General features: G+C 39.4%; 1 protein-coding gene and 2 pseudogenes across 1 annotated transcript; all 3 read left to right on the plus strand.

The window, feature by feature from the left end:
- Positions 1-503: 503 nt before the first annotated feature.
- On the plus strand, positions 504-1593 carry LOC131220265 (G-type lectin S-receptor-like serine/threonine-protein kinase At2g19130; annotated as a pseudogene).
- Positions 1394-4686, plus strand: LOC131221758 (G-type lectin S-receptor-like serine/threonine-protein kinase At1g11330). The gene is made up of 6 exons (XM_058217065.1): positions 1394-1972; positions 2182-2295; positions 2375-2586; positions 3375-3585; positions 4074-4311; positions 4434-4686. The coding sequence occupies exons 1-6, from the start codon at positions 1687-1689 to the stop codon at positions 4669-4671; spliced, it is 1299 nt and encodes a 432-aa protein (XP_058073048.1). The 5' UTR covers positions 1394-1686; the 3' UTR covers positions 4672-4686.
- A 9191-nt stretch (positions 4687-13877) lies between these two features.
- LOC131221757 (receptor-like serine/threonine-protein kinase SD1-8) lies at positions 13878-19447 on the plus strand (annotated as a pseudogene).
- The last annotated feature ends 431 nt before the right edge of the window (positions 19448-19878 follow it).

Below are 19878 nucleotides of genomic sequence, written 5' to 3' on the forward strand. Positions count from 1 at the left end.
TCATGGTCAACTCCAGGAACTTTTCAACCGTGGGCATTTCTGTTCCTACTGTTTCGTTTTGTGTGGCCCACCTGAGTACTTGATCTTCCTGTTTTTTAAAAGCCTGTCCTTTTGTTGTTTTTCAAAACAAATGGACGGAGTGGATTAGTCACGAACATCTCTGTGAGCCCCACGCAGCCCCGTATAGGCAATCCGCTTCCGAATTGAGTACCTGTGTGTCTGATGTAAGGACTCGGTTCGTGTATCCTGTAATTTGTCTTCGCTCACTATTAACGATTTCTGTTTTAAGAATCATACGACTCTGAGATAACCAGCTCGAGTCAACTCAGATTTTGTTGCGTCCGAACCAGTTAAAGAACACGAGTAACCCCTGACTCAGGTGAGTTGTGCCCATTCAGCCCCAACTCGCTTCTGGGTTGGACCAGTCAATTCAAGTAGCCAAGTATTTTGACCATCTTCCCGACTGGCTATAGAAGTGGTCATAATCTTTCGGTTTTCACCACTGAACATTTGGCTGTATGGTTGGGTAATCAGGCCTAGTGGAGTTTGTTTCCTTAACTCATCGGCCATAGGCGCCATTCAATCACCTTCCATTGCTGGCGAATTGCAAGCTTGTTTCTCATTCCAGGATGGAAAGAAAATCCGGCAAACTGTTTAGTCTTCTCAGTTTCTTCATATTCTACTGCCTCAGCATTCGATTTTCCCACGCGGCGGATACCATCGCACAAGACCAACCGCTCCCTGACGGGAAGACCTTGATTTCTGCTGGTGAGGTTTTCAAGCTGGGCTTCTTCAGCCCCGGCAAGTCGAAGAATCGTTACGTGGGAATATGGTACAAGAACGTCACGGAACAAACGATTGTATGGGTTGCCAATAGGAAAAACCCAGTCTTGCATTCATCTGGTGTCCTTACAATCAACGGCAACAATGGAAATCTGATGATCTTGGATGAGATTGGAGGCAACTTCATGGTGACATCTGATTCTTCTACCAATCAAACAAGTGCTCGGCTCTTGGATTCTGGAAAACTCATCCTGATAGAAGGGAATTCATGATGAAGGCCGGGTCATATGGCAAAGCTTTGATTATCCTACCGATACGTATCTCCCTGGCATGAAACTGGGAGTGAATAAAATGAGTGGGCGAAACTGGTTCCTTGCTTCATGGATAAGTGAAGATGACCCTGCTCCTGGGAACTTCACTTTGGGAATGGAATCCAATAGACTGGCTGAGTTTTCAATACGGAGAGAACAGAAAATCTACTGGAGTAGTGGTATTTCGAACGGGCAGATTTTCAGCTCGATTCCTGAATGGACATTAAGTTATATCTACAGTTTCAGCTACATATCGAATGAGGATGGGGCATATTTTATTTATTCACTTTATGATAATACTATAATTACAAGATTTGTGCTGGACGTGTCCGGGCATATCAGGCAATTGTCATGGCTGGAGGTTTCCCAAAGTTGGAATTTATTTTGGTCTCAACCAAGAGATGAATGTGATATTTATGCTTATTGTGGGGCTTATGGTAGCTGCAACAACCGTACGTTGTCTTGCAAGTGCTTGCATGGATTTGAGCCTTACTCTTGAAGAGATTGGGATTCTGGTGACAGGTCCAAGGGATGCGTGAGGCAAACAGAATTGAAGTGTGGGAATCGAAATGGGTTCTTGCGGTTGAGTGGCATGACATTGTCAGCCCCTACTCAAGTTCTAGAGAATTCAAGCCTCAGCCTAAAAGATTGTGAAGTCGAGTGCAGGAGAAACTGCACTTGTACTGCTTACTCTTCCAATCATGATAACAGAACCGGATGTTACTTGTGGAATGAAGAGTTGATGAGTCTTCGTGAGAACTCTGGCAATGTCCCTGATTTTTATGTTCGTCTTGCTGCTTCAGAGCTTGATACACCTACTGACTCTCGACCACAAGTCAATACACCTACTGACTCTCGACAACAATTCACTATAAATGGTAAATTTTAATGATTTATTTTCATTTTATTTTTCCCAATTGCGGTTATCTTTTTAATTGTGTATTTGTTTGTTTTCTTATGTCGGTAGAAGTAGGAAACTGCAAGTTTATCTCAGTCAGACTGATTCTATATGTATGTTATGCATGCTCTGTGAGCTGCAATGGCTTTCATTGTGCATTCTGTTTTCTACTAATCAATACAAGTTCAGACACAGGAAAGAAGAAGAGGCAGCAAGTAATCACTGCAGTAACACTCACTACGTCCATCCTATTATTGGGCTCTGTTACGTGTTATTTCTGTAGGCGAAAGCTCATGCCTAAAGGTAAAAATTCTCTTAACCATGAACTGGGCAATGGACATTTTGATTCATGAAGTGAAGTGAGCCTTCTGCTGACAACCAGGGAAGCAGGAAAGAAGCCAAGAAGTATTGTTTCATCAGTTACGAAATAATGGGTCAGATGACAGGGAATCGATCAATGCAAACAGGCTCAGAGAAGGGAGGAGGAAGGGTCTGGAGTTGCCGTTATTCAGTTTTGCAAGTGTAGTAGCTGCTACAGATAACTTCTGTCCAACAAATAAGCTTGGGCAGGGCGGTTTCGGCCCTGTTTATAAGGTAACCATTAATTTCATTTATAATATAGTATAATTTATATAAAAAGAAATGAACTTGTTTCTCTGTATATGGATTTGAAAAAAAAAAAAAAAAACAAGGATTTTAATAATTAAGAAAATGCAACACATGATTTATGTTAGGCTCTTTTTTTTTCTTTTTTTTTTTTTCATCCTGTCTCCAAGGGAACTCACAACTACAACTGGCACATGGCTATGTTACCATGCAGAAACTCCATTTTCTGAGAAAATAAAAGAAACCCCAACGAACCCAATTGGGAAACTACTACAGGCTGGGATCATGAGCATTTGTTGGCGAATCTCAACGAACAAAACTCAGTGTGGAAATTTAATAGCCCAGATGGCTGACTATACACTAGAAAATCATCTAAAGAGAATGAGAAAGAGACTGAATTTCAGGGAAACCATATTTCACATATACCATTTCAAATAGTATTCATATTTCCCACCAAGTTTTTAACTCATACTCACTATGAAAGTAATTCCAAGAAAGAAGAAAAATCCTAATCAAGCTCTTGAACTACAACTGTCATTTGAAAGGATGAAAAAAATAATTCATCTTAGCTGATTTACTCTCTAAAACCTCTATCTTACCATTAATAACATACTTCGTTGCCAAATTTCCATGCCTGTCACAACATATGTTGTCCATCACCAAAATAACTCTGCTATAACAGGACTATTTATTGCCAAACACCAACACACGAAGTATACAACACTTCGGGTATTGATATTGAATAGAAGATGCTGACAGTAAATGACAATCTTCAGGGTAAGTTGCACGAGGGACAAGAAATCGCAGTGAAAAGGCTTTCAAGAAGTTCTGGACAAGGCCAAGAAGAGTTCAAAAATGAGATTATACTTATTGCCAAACTCCAACACATGAATCTTGTAAGGCTTTTGGGTTGTTGCATTGAAGGAGAAGAAAAGATACTGCTCTACGAGTACATGCCCAACAAAAGCCTGGATTTCCTCCTCTTTGGTTTGTTGCTCTTTAACACTTTCCAGCTCCATGCAATACTATGGTGATAGTTTGGCATCATTTCACAATTTGCGGTCTCTCATCCACTGTACATGTGACATACATGCACTCGGCTCAAACCATCCAAATCTTCGCCCCATTCCATATGGATCATGACTCGAAATTCATACTGATCGGATGATCTTAGTCATCAGATTTTGGTCGTCTAATTCACACCGATCGGAACCAATTTCTTTTAACCAAACTCTACTAGTGTGATTTTTGGCATTTGCTGCATCTACAACGCACATTATGATTACAATGATCCAGCCCAATAAGCTTATCTACCATGTGTATGGTGGATGGGACAACACTAAAGAAATGGACTATCTGGAAGTCTTGTCCTTCAACTTCATCTACAGTCATTTCCTTTATGTTGGTAGGATATTCTCTACCATGTGCACTAAAATACCATCCTGTTTATATATTTGAGTCTAAAATTGATGCAGATCCAACCCAAGGAAAGCTTTTAGATTGGGGAAAACGCATCCACATCATTGATGGAATTGCTCAAGGGCTTCTCTATCTTCACAAGTACTCCAGATTAAGAGTTATTCACAGAGATCTTAAAGCCAGTAACATTCTCTTGGATGGTGAGATGAATCCCAAGATATCAGACTTTGGCATGGCGAGAATTTTCGGGCGAAATGAATCAGAGGCAAATACAAATAGGGTTGTTGGAACTTAGTAAGTAAATTCATTCACAAGTACCAATCTACACCTAACCACATACACATCTGTATACCCGTAAACATGCCCAACAGATTGTCTAACTTCAATTGAAATTTTGTTGAATGGTGGAATTCCAGTGGTTATATGTCTCCCGAGTATGCAATGGAGGGCCTTTTCTCAGAGAAATCTGACGTCTTTAGCTTCGGAGTCTTACTTCTAGAGATTGTCAGTGGCAAGAAGAACACCAGCTTTTATCATTCCGATAGGTCTCTAAACCTTCTTGGATATGTGAGTAACCAGAACAAATCTACCATCTTGGTTACATGTTTCAAAACACCTTGTTTTTGTTTCGTTTTGGAATCTGACAATGACTAACAACCAAGAAAGATGTAATTGTTTCAGGCATGGGAATTGTGGAAGGATGGTAGGGTCTCAGAGTTGCTGGACCCAACGTTAGGTGATACAACATCTACTGGCTGCGACATTTTAAGATTCATCCAAATGGGACTCTTATGTGTACAGGAAAGTGCGAGGGATAGACCCACCATGTCCAACGTTGTTTCAATGATTAGTAACGAAATGGCAACGTTGGCTAATCCGAAACGACCTGCATTCTTTCTAGGAAGAAGGGGGCTTGAGGAGAATTCATCTAAAAGAAGGACAGAGAATTGTTCCGTTAATGATGTAACTATTTCTGTGATAGAAGCTAGATAGACATTCCCACTTTAGAACAGAGTATGCAACTTTTTCCAATTAATGGAACTTTTAGTTGGTTGAAGTTCAAATAATTCTTACCATTTTATCTTAGTAAGATCAAATGATTATGTTGTATCCTCCCATGTGAGACATTGTGTAGTATGGGTAGGATTGTGGGATTTATTCTCTAAACTACCATAAATAAGTTATTGTTTATTTGAATTCTATAGTTGAATGTGAGTCGTTGAAAATTTTCTATTCATTGTTCTAAATTCATCAACAAACATGGATGGGAACCATCATCCCTTCCATATAGCTTATGGTATCGGACTTATTCTGACTCCTGGTACACCGCTTTAACCTTGTTCTTGACACTCGTAACTGTTCTTCCTATATTGCCAGCCAACGAAACCCAGCAATGATGAAACTGATCTTTTAAAAAGTAAGAAGATGTGAGTGTATGAGTTCCTCACAATACTCTTAGACAGACAAAATTGAGTCTGATCTAGAACTCAAGAAGGCAACAACACAGATAGCAGTTTGGATGGGGATGCTCCCCCTTGAAGCTTCGCAGATGTTGTTTGGGGCCTTCTTTTCTTTCTTTTTGTCATGTCTTTGATGCAGGACATGAAATTTAAGTATGAGATACAAGCATTTAGGCTTTAGATCATACCAATTCAGAAACAGTTACACAAATTCCACATCCCACATGACAGTCCAAATCATTCAATTAAAAGGGGAATCTATGCAGGTCCAAGCTGACACAGGATAGGACTGAACTAATAAAAATTATAAACCAAATGATGTCAAAGGAAAATATAAATCAACCACACAGGCATCAAAATTAGTTCTTAATCCAAGGGATTCCCTAATTTCAATTCAAGGAACCCTAGGGTGATGAAAACGGCAAACAAATTAGGAAAAACGCAATCTATGTTTAGGATTTATGAAGAAAACATGTATGAGGAGGCAAAGAAGAATAAAAATTGAACTAAAGACGATTCCCGCATGTAGATAGCGGGCCTGGGGTGCTCGCACGTATACAGGTGCCTGGCCGCACATGTGAGGGGGTGTCGGTTTCGAAAAAGCCCTCCTTGGCACAGGTCGGCTGGGGGTAGGCTCCAAAACCCTGAAGTTTCGGGTCGATCCGAGCGGCGGCTTGTGTGTAATACTCCGTCGAAGTTTCTGACCTCCTACAAGGCCGAAATCTGGAAATTTGTTGTAATGAAGAAAACTGATGTAACAAAAGACAAATTTAAAGCACGGATGGTGGTAAAAGATGGAAAAAAATAGATGATGGAAGATGGGGTGAATCGGAATCGATGTGCCTTCGTACCACGGTAGTTAGCCCTTCGAAAAGGGAGGGTTTCGCACATTCTTTTGAATTCTTCCACAACTCACGAAGAGAGGAGAAAAAATAAAGTATAAATTTTTATTAAACTTGAATAAATCAAAAGAACTACAAGGAGTGCTTATTTATAGGGAAAACCTTCTACTCCAAAACTCGCGCTATGTGCGCAACCTATTACTTGGCAATGAAGTAAACCTAAATAAAAATGAAACAAAGAAATCTAAAGCGTTCATGATGTTCTAAATAATATAAATAAGCAAGACCTAAAATATGAGATCAATCTAATTAGTGAGTCACGATCATGAGAACCCATGATGGGTTTTACTTAACTATCAGGCCCACTCTTTTATCTAAGAGGCCCTCCCTAGATGTCATCATCGAGCCAGATCGACGGTAGGGCCCTCCTTCATACGTACGTGCGTAGAGGGGCGGCGTGTGTGCGTGTGTGCGCGTGATGTCCCCATCAGTCATCCAATCTACTAGTAAGATGACACCACCTGAATGAATTAACACATCCAAAAGAAAACTATTGCAAAAACTAAGAAGGGCCATACCACCTGTTTGCCTAGGAAAACTCAGGTGGGTCATGTCATCCAATCCACAAGGACATGGATTTGCATGAACTTTATGAGACAAGAAGCTAGGGGCCCCACCATGATGCTTGTGAGAAATCTACTATGTTCATCTTTTTTCTTCAAATCATGTTAGGACATGGGCCAAAAAATGAGGTAGATCCAAAACACAAGTGGCCCACATGATAGGAAATGGTGAGAATCGAACATCCACGGATGAAACATTCTTGGGGCCTTAGATATTTTGGACTAGGCTAATATTTTGTGTTTTCAGTTTATCACAGTAGGAATTACCTTATAAATGATATGGATGGGATATAAACATCATGGTGGGCCTCAAGGAGGTTTTGACGGCTCTCGTGTAGCCCATGGTGATCAGAATCAGACATCTGTTGATTGATGTCTTAAATATGTAAATCAATAGGTCTATTAATGACAGTCTGATGCCATCGAGTAGACGATGCCATCGAGTAGACTTCGATGCCATCTAAGTCCTGCTCGAGGCCATCGTAAAAATTTAGAATTTCTCATATTGATTGATGGACACTTTATGTGTCCTGCTCAATGATATCGAAGGTTATTCAATTGGCATCGACGACATGTTCAATGTTATCGAAAAATTCATGATTTATCGTTGTAACGTTTTGATGTTTAGTTTAATGACAACAGAGGGGTTCGATGGCATTAACAGTCTGTCAATGCCATCAATGTCTCATTGAATGTGCCATCAGACTATCGTGTAGAGTTACGCAGAGTTGCGTATCTATGGGATATGTTTCCTATTTCAATTGTGATTCTCATAGAGGCCATATATATGGGTGTAATCGGGATTTGGGGGTATCTTAAGGCTTTTTAATTCATTCATGGGGTTTCAAGGGCTTATAAGGAGAGATTCAAGCCTTGTTCGAATTTGGTATTCTCTCTATCTCTTCTAATTTTCTGCTTTCATAGTGTATTACTATCACTTTGCACCATGGTTTTTTTCCTACATTCCACATTAAATTTGGTTTGTTTGTAATTGGACTTGGTTGTTGCGATTGGAGTACTTTGTTTGATTAATCTTTATGTGCTTCCGCGGTCCCCCAACATCATCCATTGAATCTTGCCTTAGATTGCCTATAGGTGCGAAAATATTACTAGTTGTGTAATCCCTTTCCTCTGGTGAAAGGATTTCTGCAATTAGACTTAGAAGCCATCAACAGCTCATGTGCATACATGGTAGTGAGGCCTAGATGGGTTCATGAATGGGTTGCAGGTTGCAACTAGGTTGAACTAACCCACACTCAATCCAATTCCATCTCACTTTATGCTGGGTTTAGATCATGAAACCTATATTATGCACTCACTTACATGTGTGGGGACAGCGTTTGATTGATGTAGAGCAAGTCGCAAACACTTTCACGGCGAAAATGATACAGACCCTCGGAACCTTAAATCAGTCGTATCTCGAAAATCAGGATGAGTTTTTTGACACATTATATGTGATTTTGGGTATGAGAACCTACTTAAGCCCACCAACCCCTTTATGTTGGGTTGCTCACGCCCGATTTGTGAGATTTCATCTGATCGATGGTCAAAAGTCCCATTTAGTTTCGTTTTTACTATAAATAGTAAGTTTTAGTTTGAGTATAACTTCTTATCCTTTGAGTTGTAGAAGTCGTGACCAGCATGAAAAGAGTATAGAAAAATTAGGAGAACAATGTGTTGGGACAAATTGAAAACTTACTATTTTTTTGCTGAAAACCATTAAGTCTAATAAAAATAAAGGCAGTTTACAAATGGTAAGTTTACTATTTATGGTAAATCATGCATTTAGCGTGTTTGACTTGGAATCTAAGTCTAAAATTTTGTCCTAGGGTTGAGCTCATTACTTAAAGAGTTGTAATTTTATTTCTTTTATCATGAATTAAATTATTTCAAATTATTAGAAATTATTCATGCTTTTACCCCTCCTAGATTTGATGAAGATTCGGAATAGTTGTCTCCTAAGGAAGACGATGATGATTGACATCATCACGTCCCTCCATGCATCACTGATGGTAGAGACTCCTCCTGTACCCTATTGTCACATTATGTATAATGGTACATCTGACTTGTTTTATTTCACTCCCCACGATACAATGACCACAAAGTAGTCTCCACTTAGATCCATCCCAGTGCTATCCATTCTATCTAATACATAGTAATGATGCTTCGTTGGACCAAAATGGCATATATTCCACACTGTGTTCTTCTTAATCAATCACATGCGTGACTTCTGCAGGATAGGGAAGGTTTTAATTTTTAATGTGAATTGAAAAAATTAACTTCGATAAGATACACATGTTCCATAGGTGGGGTGCTACTTTTTGAGAGCTCAAAATTCCAAGATGATTCAATAATGAAGGGGGCACACCATGGTACAGTTGGTGTATATACACCATCCAATCCACCCATTTGAAATACCATACTATGATAAATGGATATTAAACAACTCATTTGAATTTAGGCCACATCACATGAATTGGTTGGTTTTAAGTAATGATTTTAAATCACTCCTTACAGTGGTCCACCTAACATGATTCAATGGTGGAATTCCAGTGGTTATATGTCTCCCGAGTATGCAATGGAGGGCCTTTTCTCAGAGAAATCTGACGTCTTTAGCTTCGGAGTTTTACTTCTAGAGATTGTCAGTGGCAAGAAGAACACCAGCTTTTATCATTCCGATATGTCTCTAAACCTTCTTGGATATGTGAGTAACCAGAACAAATCTACCATCTTGGTTTCATGTTTCAAAACACCTTGTTTTTGTTTCCTTCTGGAATCCGACAATGACTAACAACCAAGGAAGATGTAATTGTTTCAGGCATGGGAATTGTGGAAGGATGGTAGGGTCTCAGAGCTGGTGGACCCAACGTTAGGTGATATAACATCTACTGGCTGCGACATTTTGAGATTCATCCAAATGGGACTCTTATGTGTACAGGAAAGTGCGAGGGATAGACCCATCATGTCCAACGTTGTTTCTATGCTTAGTAACGAAATGGCAACGTTGGCTAATACGAAACGACCAGCATTCTTTCTAGGAAGAAGGGGTCTTGAGGAGAATTCATCTAAAAACATAACAGAGAATTGTTCCAATAATAATTTAACTATATCTGAGATAGAACCTAGATAGACATTCCCACTTTAGAACAGAGTATGCCTCTTTTTCTAATCAATGGAAGTTTTAGTTGGTTGAAGTTCAAATAATTCTTACCATTTTATGTCAGTCAGATTAAATGATTATGTTGTATCCTCCCATATGAGACAATGTGTAGTATGGGTAAGGTTGTGGGATTTATTCTCTAAACTGCCATAAATAAGCTATATGTTTCTTTGAATTATAGAGTTGAATGTGAATAATTAAAAATTTTCTATTCATTGTTCTAAATTCATCAACAAACATATTGATGGGAATCATCATCCCTTCAGAGCAAGTTTCTTATGGTGGCCCATATAGCATATGGTATCAAACACATTTTGGCTCCTGGTACACCACTTCAACCTTGATCTTGACACTCCTAACTGTTCTTCTTCCATTGCCACGAAACCCAGCAATGTTGAATCCGATCTTTTAAGAAGTAAGAAGATGCAAGTGTATGAGTTCCTCACAATACTGATGAAGATGAGGTTCATCTAGAACTCAAGAAGCCCACAACACAGATAACAGTTTGGATGGGGATTGACGCAGCGATGAACGTGATGAGGTTGATCACCATCTTCCCCAACGATAACTACTTTAAATCCATGGAGCTTCTCTGGACTCCCCACAGAGACTTCTCAAATCCATGAGGAAAAAGTAAGATAAATAGAGTTAAATTCAACAAAATTTGTAATTTGATTGATGAATAATAAAAATAAATAAATTTACAACCCTTTAAATAGGGATACCAAGCCTTGGAAGAAATTTCTTAATTAAACTACAAGTAAAACTCCCTAAAAGTTGTAACTTACTATAAATAGTAAATTTACTATTTATGGTAAGGGTCCTATGTGGCTTAACCATATTATTTTCCTAATTTTTATAAGCACTTTTCATGTTGGACACAACTCCTAAAGCCCAACAGATGAAGAGTTATAATCAAATCAAAACTTACTAAAATTGGTAAAAACAAAAATAAACATGAAATTCGACAATCAATCTGATGAAATCTCGCAAATTTGGTGTGGGCAACCTGGCTATTGGCTAAAGTACCTCATCCTACACCAAAATCATATATGGTACCTCGAGTAACTCATTCCAGTTTGCGAGATATGCATGTTTTAAGGTTCTGACGATCTTGATGACTTCTGCCTTCTATGGGGCCTTCTCTGGTCCATCTTGGACATGAAAGTCCCTGCGACCTGCTTTACATCAAGGATGCCCCCCCTTGAAGCTTCCCTGATGTTCTTTGGGGCCTTCTTGTTTTCTATTTGTTATGTGACACGGGGATAAACGTGATGAGGTCAATCACCGTCTTCCTCAAGGAAAACTGCTTCAAATCCACGAAGCTTCTCTGGACTTCTCACAGAGACTTCTCGAATCCACGAGGAAAGATAGAAACTAGAAATAATTCTAAAAATAAATTTGCAGATAATCGATAGATGAATCAACAATTCTACAATCTTTTAAATAGGGATACCAAGACTTGTAAGAAGTTTCAAAATTAAACTACAACTAAAACTCAATAAAATTCATAACTTACTATTTATAGTAAGTGTCCTACGTGGCTTAACCACGTTATTATCATAATTTTTCTAAACACTTTTTAAATTGGACGTAACTCCTAAAGCCCTAACAGATGAAAAGTTACGATGAAACCAAAACTTACTAAAAATAATAAAAACGGAAATAAACATGGAATTCGACCGTTGATCTGAAGAAATCTCACAAATTCAGCATGGGTAACCCCACAAAGTCAGGTTGGTTGGCTACAGTAGCTCGTCCTACCCCAAAATCATATATGGTACATCAAGTAACTCATTCCGATTTGTAAGATATGCATGTTTTAAGGTTCTGATGGTCTTGATACTTTTACCTCTGATCGGGCCTTCTTTGGTCCATCTTTGTCATAAAGGTGTCTGTAACCCACTCCACATCATCATGTCATTCAATCTATTAATAAGATGACACCACCTAAATGAATTAACACCCCCAAAAGAAAAATATTGCAAAAACTCAAGTGGGCCATACCACTTGCTTGCCTGGGAAAAGTCAAGTAGGTCATGTCATCCAATCCACAAGGACATGGATTTGTAGGAACTTTTTAAGACCAAAAGCTAGGGGGGGCCACCATTATGCTTGTGAGAAATCTACTATGTTCATCTTTTTTCTTTGAATCATGTTAGGACATGGGCCAAAAAATGAAGTAGATCCAAAACACAAGTGGCCTGCATGATAGGAAACGGTGAGAATCGAGGATCTAGGCATGAAACATTCTTGGGGCCATAGATGTTTTGGATCAGGCTAATATTTTGTGTTTTCAGTTTACCGTAGTAGGAATAACCATATGAACGATATGGATGGAATATAAACATCATGGTGGGCCTTGAGGAGGTTTCGACAACTATTATGCAACCCATGGTGATTAGAACCAGTCATCTGTTGATTGATGTCTTAAATATGTGAATCAATAGGTCTGTTAATGATAGTTTGATGCCACGAGGCAGACTTAAATACCATTAAAGTCCTATTCGATGCCATCGTAAAAATTCAAAATTTCTCATGTTAATTGCTAGACACTTTAGGTGTTATGATGAATACCATAGAAAGAGATTTGATGCCATAGAAGATTTTTCGATGACATCAATGCTCAAGTGGACTATAACAGTGATGACTCTTGCATTTAATGCTTTATGCATTTATTGTGACCCAAGCTCATAATTTGGTGGCCTGCTCCGGCGTTGGATCTGCTTCAGTTTTGGGTTCACTCTTTAAAGTGATCTGAAAATTTTGATCAAGGCAGTGGATAAACATATACACCAAGGAGGACCCCACAGGAGCTATGGTTGGTCCGCTTATTGTCCCAGGGTTAGACTCAATCCGCTTCCAACTTGCGCTGGCAGAAGAAAAGTCTAAGAAACTGACAGTAGGTGTAGTAACAAGCTAACAGAGAGAAAAAAATAAAAAAATAAAAAAAAAGACCGGATATTCTAACTGGCACATTTTTATCTTCTGGGTCAAGTATGATGGGCCCACCAGATATAAGCTCTGCATTGATTCGTATAATGGCTTTTCTATAATGTCTTTTCTGGCAACCTCTTCCAAGTAATTTCTCTGAAGGGAATCATGCGCAAACTTTTTTTCTTTTTTTTTTTTTTTTTAATGGTTCTTATCAAATAGGTTGGAATCACTGTGATGATTAACAATAACTTGAGGTGCAGCATCCTGGATTTGCAAAGTAGCCGTCATCATAAGTCCTTAGACTTTTCAATCAATAGGCCACCGATGAAAAGGCTGCAATTACCATACCAAAGGGTATTCCAGAACTAGTCCACCCAAGACTGGAAACAACAGGATAGTGATCCGGATTGCAGAATCGATGGGCCCAGAACTTGACAGAGTTGCGGGAATCGGATTGTCTGTGGATAGATATTCCACTGCTCTGGGTTGTGTGGGGCCCACAGAGATGTTCTGGAGAAATCGATTCCATCCATCTGTTTTTCAAGGCGATAATAGTACATGAATCTAAACATCAGGCAGATCGAAAAGTCACGTAGGCCATACCACACAAAACAGTTGGGATTGAATGCCTGGTGTGACGGAAGTTTTGTATTAGGATGATATTTGTTCCTACGGTTTATCTGAGTGGTAATAACCTTATGAACGGTCTGGATGGCATATAAACATCATGATTAATTACAAGAACTTTTCAGTGACGACTTCTGTTTTAAGTATCAGGTGTAAAGACTTGGTTCGTGTATCCTGTAATTCTTCTTCACTCACCAGCGACGACTTCTGTTTTAAGTATCAGACGAGTCAGAGATAACTCGCTAGAGTTGACTCAGATTTTGTTGCCTCCGATTCGGTTAAAGAGAACGAGTAAAACCCCTGATTCAGGTGAATTGTGCACATTCAGCCCCAACTCGCATCTGGGTTGGACAAGTCAATTCAAGTAGCGGAGTCTTTTGATCATGTTCCAGGCTGGCTATAGAAGTGGTCATAAGCTTTCAGTATTCACCACTGAACATTTGGCTGCATGGTTGGGTAATCAGGCCCATTGGAGTTTTCTTCCTTAACTCATCGATGATGGAAAGAAAATCCGGCAAACTGTTTATTCTTCTCAGTTTCTTCATATTCTACTGCCTCTGCATTTGATTTTCCCACGCGGTGGATACCATCACACAAGACCAACCGCTCCGTGACGGGAAGACCTTGATTTCTGCTGGTGAGGTTTTCGAGCTGGGCTTCTTCAGCCCCGGCAAGTCGAAGAATCGTTACGTGGGAATATGGTACAAGAAAGTCAAGAACCGAACGGTTGTATGGGTTGCCAATAGGAAAAACCCAGTCTCACCTTCATCTGGTGTGCTTACAATCAACAGCACCAGTGGAAATCTGATGATCTTGGATGAGAATGGAAGCAACTTCATGGTGACAACTGATTCTGCCACCAATCAAACAAGTGCTCGGCTCTTAGATTCCGGAAACCTCATACTGATAGAAGGGAATTCGACGAATCATGAAGGCCGGGTCATATGGCAAAGCTTTGATTATCCTACCGATACGTATCTCCCTGGCATGAAACTGGGAGTGAATAGAACGAGTGGGCGAAAATGGGTCCTTTCTTCATGGACAAGTGAAGATGACCCTGCTCCCGGGAACTTCACTAATGGAATCGATTCTGATGGATTGGCTCAGTTTTTTACCTGGAGAGGACGACAAAAATACTGGACTAGTGGCACTTGGAACGGGGAAATTTTCAGCCTTCTTCCTGAAATGAGAACATATCCTATCTTCAATTACAGCTACGTATCGAATGAGGATGGGAGATATTTTATTTATTCACTTTATGATAAAACTACAATTTCAATATCGGTGATGGACGTGTCTGGGCAAATGAAGCAAATGACATGGCTGGAGAGCAGCCTGTCTTGGTATCCGTTTTGGTCTCAACCAAGAGTGGCATGTGAGTTTTATGCTGCTTGTGGGGCTTATGGTATCTGCGATGGGAGTACGTCCTTGTGCAAGTGCTTGCCCGGGTTTGAGCCTAACTCTCGACGAGATTGGCATGCAGGTGATAAATCAAACCGGTGCATGAGGCGAATACAACTGAAGTGTGGGAATGAAGATGGGTTCTCGCGGTTGAGTGGCATGATATTTTCTGGTCACGCTCGAGTTCTTAAGAATTCAAGTCTCAGCCTAGAAGAATGCGAATCTGAGTGCAGGAGAAACTGCTCTTGTATTGCTTATGCTTCTGCTCATGACAACAGAACCGGATGTTCCTTTTGGGATGGAGAGTTAATGAATCTTCGTAAGATCTCCGTCAACGTCCCTGATCTTTATGTTCGTCTTGCTGCTTCGGAGCTCGATCTACCTACTGACTCTCGACAACAAGCCACTAGAAATGGTAAATTTTAATGATTTATCTTCATTTTATTTTTCCCAATTGCGGTTATCTTTTTTGATTGTGTATTTGTTTGTTTTCTTATGTTGGTAGAAGTTGGAAACTGCAAGTTATCTCAGTCAGACTAATTCTACATGTATGTTATGCATGTGCTGTGAGCCGCAAAGGCTTTCAAATGTGCATTCTGTCTTCTACTAATCAATACAAGTTCAGACACAGGAAAGAAGAAGAGGCAGCAAGTAATCATTGCAGTAACAATCACTATTTCCATCCTTTTATTTGGCTCAGTTACGTGTTATTTCTGCAGGCGAAATCTCACGCCTAAAGGTAAAAATTCTCTTAACCATGAACTGGGCAATGGACGTTTTGATTCATGAAGTGAAGTGAGCCTTTTGCTGACAACCAGGGAATCAGGAAAGAAGCCAAGAAGTATTGTTGCATGAGTTACGAAATAATGGGTCAGATGACAGGGAATCAATCAATGCAAACATGCTCAGAGAAGGCAGGAGGAAGGGTCTGGAGTTGCCCTTATTCAGTTTTGCAACTGTAGTAGCTGCTACAGATAACTTCTCTCCAACAAATAAGCTTGGGCAGGGTGGTTTCGGCCCTGTTTATAAGGTAACCATTAATTTCATTGATAACTAGTCTAATTTATATAATAAGAAATGAACTTGTTTCTCTGTATATGGATTTGAAAAAGAAAAAAAAAAGGATTTTAATTATCAAGAAAATGCAACACATGCATGATTCATGTTATGCTCTCTCTCTCTCTGATGTAGAGCAGGTCACGGACAGTTACATGGCCAAGATGGATCAGAAAAGGCCCGGTCGACGACAGAAGTGATCCAGACCATCGAACCTTAAATCGGGTGTATCTTGCAATCCGGGATGAGTTACCTGACGTAAAATATATGATTTTGGGGTAGAACGAGCTACTGAAGCCAACCAACCCCGCTATGCCGGGTTGCGCAGCCCGGAATTGCAAAAAACCCCTGGATCGATGGTCGTTTCCCCGTTTTAATTTCGTTTTTACTATAAATAGTAAGTTTTAGTTTGATTATAACTCTTCATCCGTCGGGCTTTAGGAGTTGCGCCCAACGTGAAAAGAGCTTAGAATAATTAGGAGAACGGTTTGGTGAAGCCAAATAGGACACTTACTATTTTTGGCTGAAAACCTTGCGCACTAGTAGACATCACGACCGTCTATAAATAGTAAGTTTACTATTTATAGTAAGTCGCGGATTCTAAGCATTTGAGTTGTAGTTTGATTCTAATTTCTTTCCCATTGCTTGGTACCCCTATTTAAAGGGTTGTGAACTCGTTTTTATTCATCAATTAATCAATTTCGAATTTATTAGAATTTATTTCTATTTTCTGCTTTCTTTCCTCGTGGATTCGAGAAGTCTCTGTGAGGAGTCCAGAGAAGCTCCGTGGATTCGGAGTAGTTATCCTCATCACGTTCATCCCTGCGTCTCTCTCTCTCTCTCTCTCTCTCTCTCTCTTTTTCATCCAGTCTCCAAGGGAACTCACAACTGCAACTGGCACATGGTTATGTTACCATGCAGAAACTCCTTTTGCTGAATAAATAAAAGAAACCCCAACGAACCCAATTGGGAAACTACTACAGGCTGGGATCATGACCATGTGTTGGCGAATCTCAAGGAACAGAACTCTGTGTGCAAATTGAATAGCCCGGATGGCTGACTGTAAACTTGAAAATCATCTAAAGAGAGTGAGAAAGAAATTGAATTTCAATGAAACCATATTTCACAAATACCATTTAAAATAGTATTCGTATTTCCTATTTAGTTTTTAACTCATACTCACTATGAAAATAATTCCAATAAAGAAGAAAAATCTTAATCAAGCTCTTGAACTACAACTGTCATTTTAAAGGATGAACAATGCACTTGACAGAAAATAATTCACCTTAGCTGATTCCCTCTCCAAAAGGTAGTGTAGAGGTAACAAACCTTCTCTCTTACCATCAATAACGTAATTAGTTCTGAAATTTTCATGCCTGTCTCAACATATGATGTCTGTCACTATAGTACTGTTTCAAAAAGATTATATTGATTGCGAAACACCAATATACATAATAAGATGACGATGTACGGCCAATGACAATATTCAGGGTAAGCTGCACGAAGGACCAGAAATTGCAGTGAAAAGGCTTTCCAGAAGTTCTGGACAAGGTCTAGAAGAGTTCAAAAATGAGATTATACTTATTGCCAAACTACAGCATATGAATCTTGTTAGGATCTTGGGATGCTGCATCGAAGGAGAAGAAAAGATACTACTCTACGAATACATGCCCAACAAAAGTTTGGATTCCTTCCTCTTTGGTCCGTTACTCTTAACACTTGCAACTTAACACAATAAGCATCCTTTCTCAAGTTGCTGTCTCTCATCCACTGTACATGTGCCATACATGGACTCTTCTCAAACCATCCAAACCTAAGCCCCATTCCGGATCGATCATGACTGAAAATTCATACTGATCAGATGATCTTAATCATCAGATTCTGGTCAAGACATTCACACTGACCAGGAACCATTTTCTTTTAACCGAAATCTATTAATTAGTACGATTTTTGGGACATGCTGCATCCACAACTCACACTATGATTACGACGATCTGGCTTAACAAGCTTCTCTGCCACGTGTATAGTGGATGAGATAACGCTACTTCAAAAATGGACTATTTTGAAGTCTTCTCCTTCAATACCTCATATCATTTATGTTGGTGGGATATTCACTACCGTGCACTAAAATATGTTCCTGTTTATATATTTGAATGTAATAAATGATGCAGATCCAATCAAAGGAAAGCTATTAGATTGGGGGAAACGTGTCCACATCATCAATGGAATTGCTTAAGGGCTTCTCTATCTTCACAAGTACTCCAGATTGAGAGTTATTCACAGAGATCTTAAAGCCAGTAACATTCTCTTGGATGGTGAGATGAACCCCAAGATATCAGATTTTGGCATGGCGAGAATTTTTGGGCGAAATGAATCAGAGGCAAATACAAATAGGGTTGTTGGAACTTAGTAAGTAAATTCACTCACAAGTACAAATCTACACCTAACGAGAAAAACATCTGTATATATACCCATAATAAATATGCCCATCAGATTGTCTAATTTCAATTGAAATTTTGTTGAATCGTGAAATTCCAGTGGTTATATGTCTCCCGAGTATGCAATGGAGGGCCTTTTCTCAGAGAAATCTGACGTCTTTAGCTTCGGAGTCTTACTTCTAGAGATTGTCAGTGGCAAGAAGAACACCAGCTTTTATCATTCCGATAGGTCTCTAAACCTTCTGGGATATGTGAGTAACCAGAACAAATCTACCATCTTGGTTTCATGTTCGAAACACCTTGTTTTTTTTTTTTTTCCTTTTGGAATCCGACAATGACTTACATCCGTGGAAAATGTAATTGTTTCAGGCATGGGAATTGTGGAAGGATGGTAGGGTCTCTGAGTTGATGGACCCGATGTTAGGTGATCCAACATCTACCTGCTGCGACATTTTGAGATTCATCCAAATGGCACTCTTATGTGTGCAGGAAAGTGCGAAGGATAGACCCACCATGTCCGACGTTGTTTCTATGCTTAGTAACGAAATGGCAACATAGGCTAATCTGAAACGACCAGCATTCTTTCTAGGAAGAAGGGGTCTTGAGGAGAATTCATCTAAAAACGAAACAGAGAATTGTTCCAATAATGATTTAACTATTTCTGAGATAGAAGCTAGATAGACATTCCCACTTCAGAACAGAGTATGCCTCTTTTTTCCAATCAACGGATGTTTTAGTTGGTTGGAGTTCAAATAATTCTTACCATTTTATGTCAGTCAAATTAAATGATTATGTTGTATCCTCCCATATGAGACAATGTGTAGTATGGGTAAGATTGTGGGATTTATTCTCTAAACTACCATAAATAAGCTATTGTTTCTTCGAATTATAGAGTTGAATGTGAGTAATTAAAAATTTTCTATTCATTGTTCTGAATTCATCAGCAAACATTGATGGGAATTATCATCCCTTTAGAGCAAGTTTCTTATGGTGGCCCATATAGCATATGGTATCAGACACATTCTGGCTCCTGGTACACCACTTCAACCTTGATCCTGACACTCCTAACTATTCTTCTTCCATTGCCAGCTGACGAAACCCAGCAATGCTGAAACCAATCTTTTAAGAAGTAAGAAGATGCGAGTGTATGAGTTCCTTACAATACTAACGAAAATGAGGTTGACCTAGATAACTCAAGTGTTGAGGGTCAAATATTGCATATTAGACCCCGATTATTACCTGACCTTACGAACATGATACTGTTTAACGGCATATTTTAATCATGTATTTTTGTTGCAAGGTGAATTTAGGAGCTTG

This window comes from Magnolia sinica, chromosome 12 (genome assembly GCF_029962835.1).
Source record: "Magnolia sinica isolate HGM2019 chromosome 12, MsV1, whole genome shotgun sequence".
In the NCBI taxonomy this organism is placed as follows: Eukaryota; Viridiplantae; Streptophyta; class Magnoliopsida; order Magnoliales; family Magnoliaceae; genus Magnolia; species Magnolia sinica.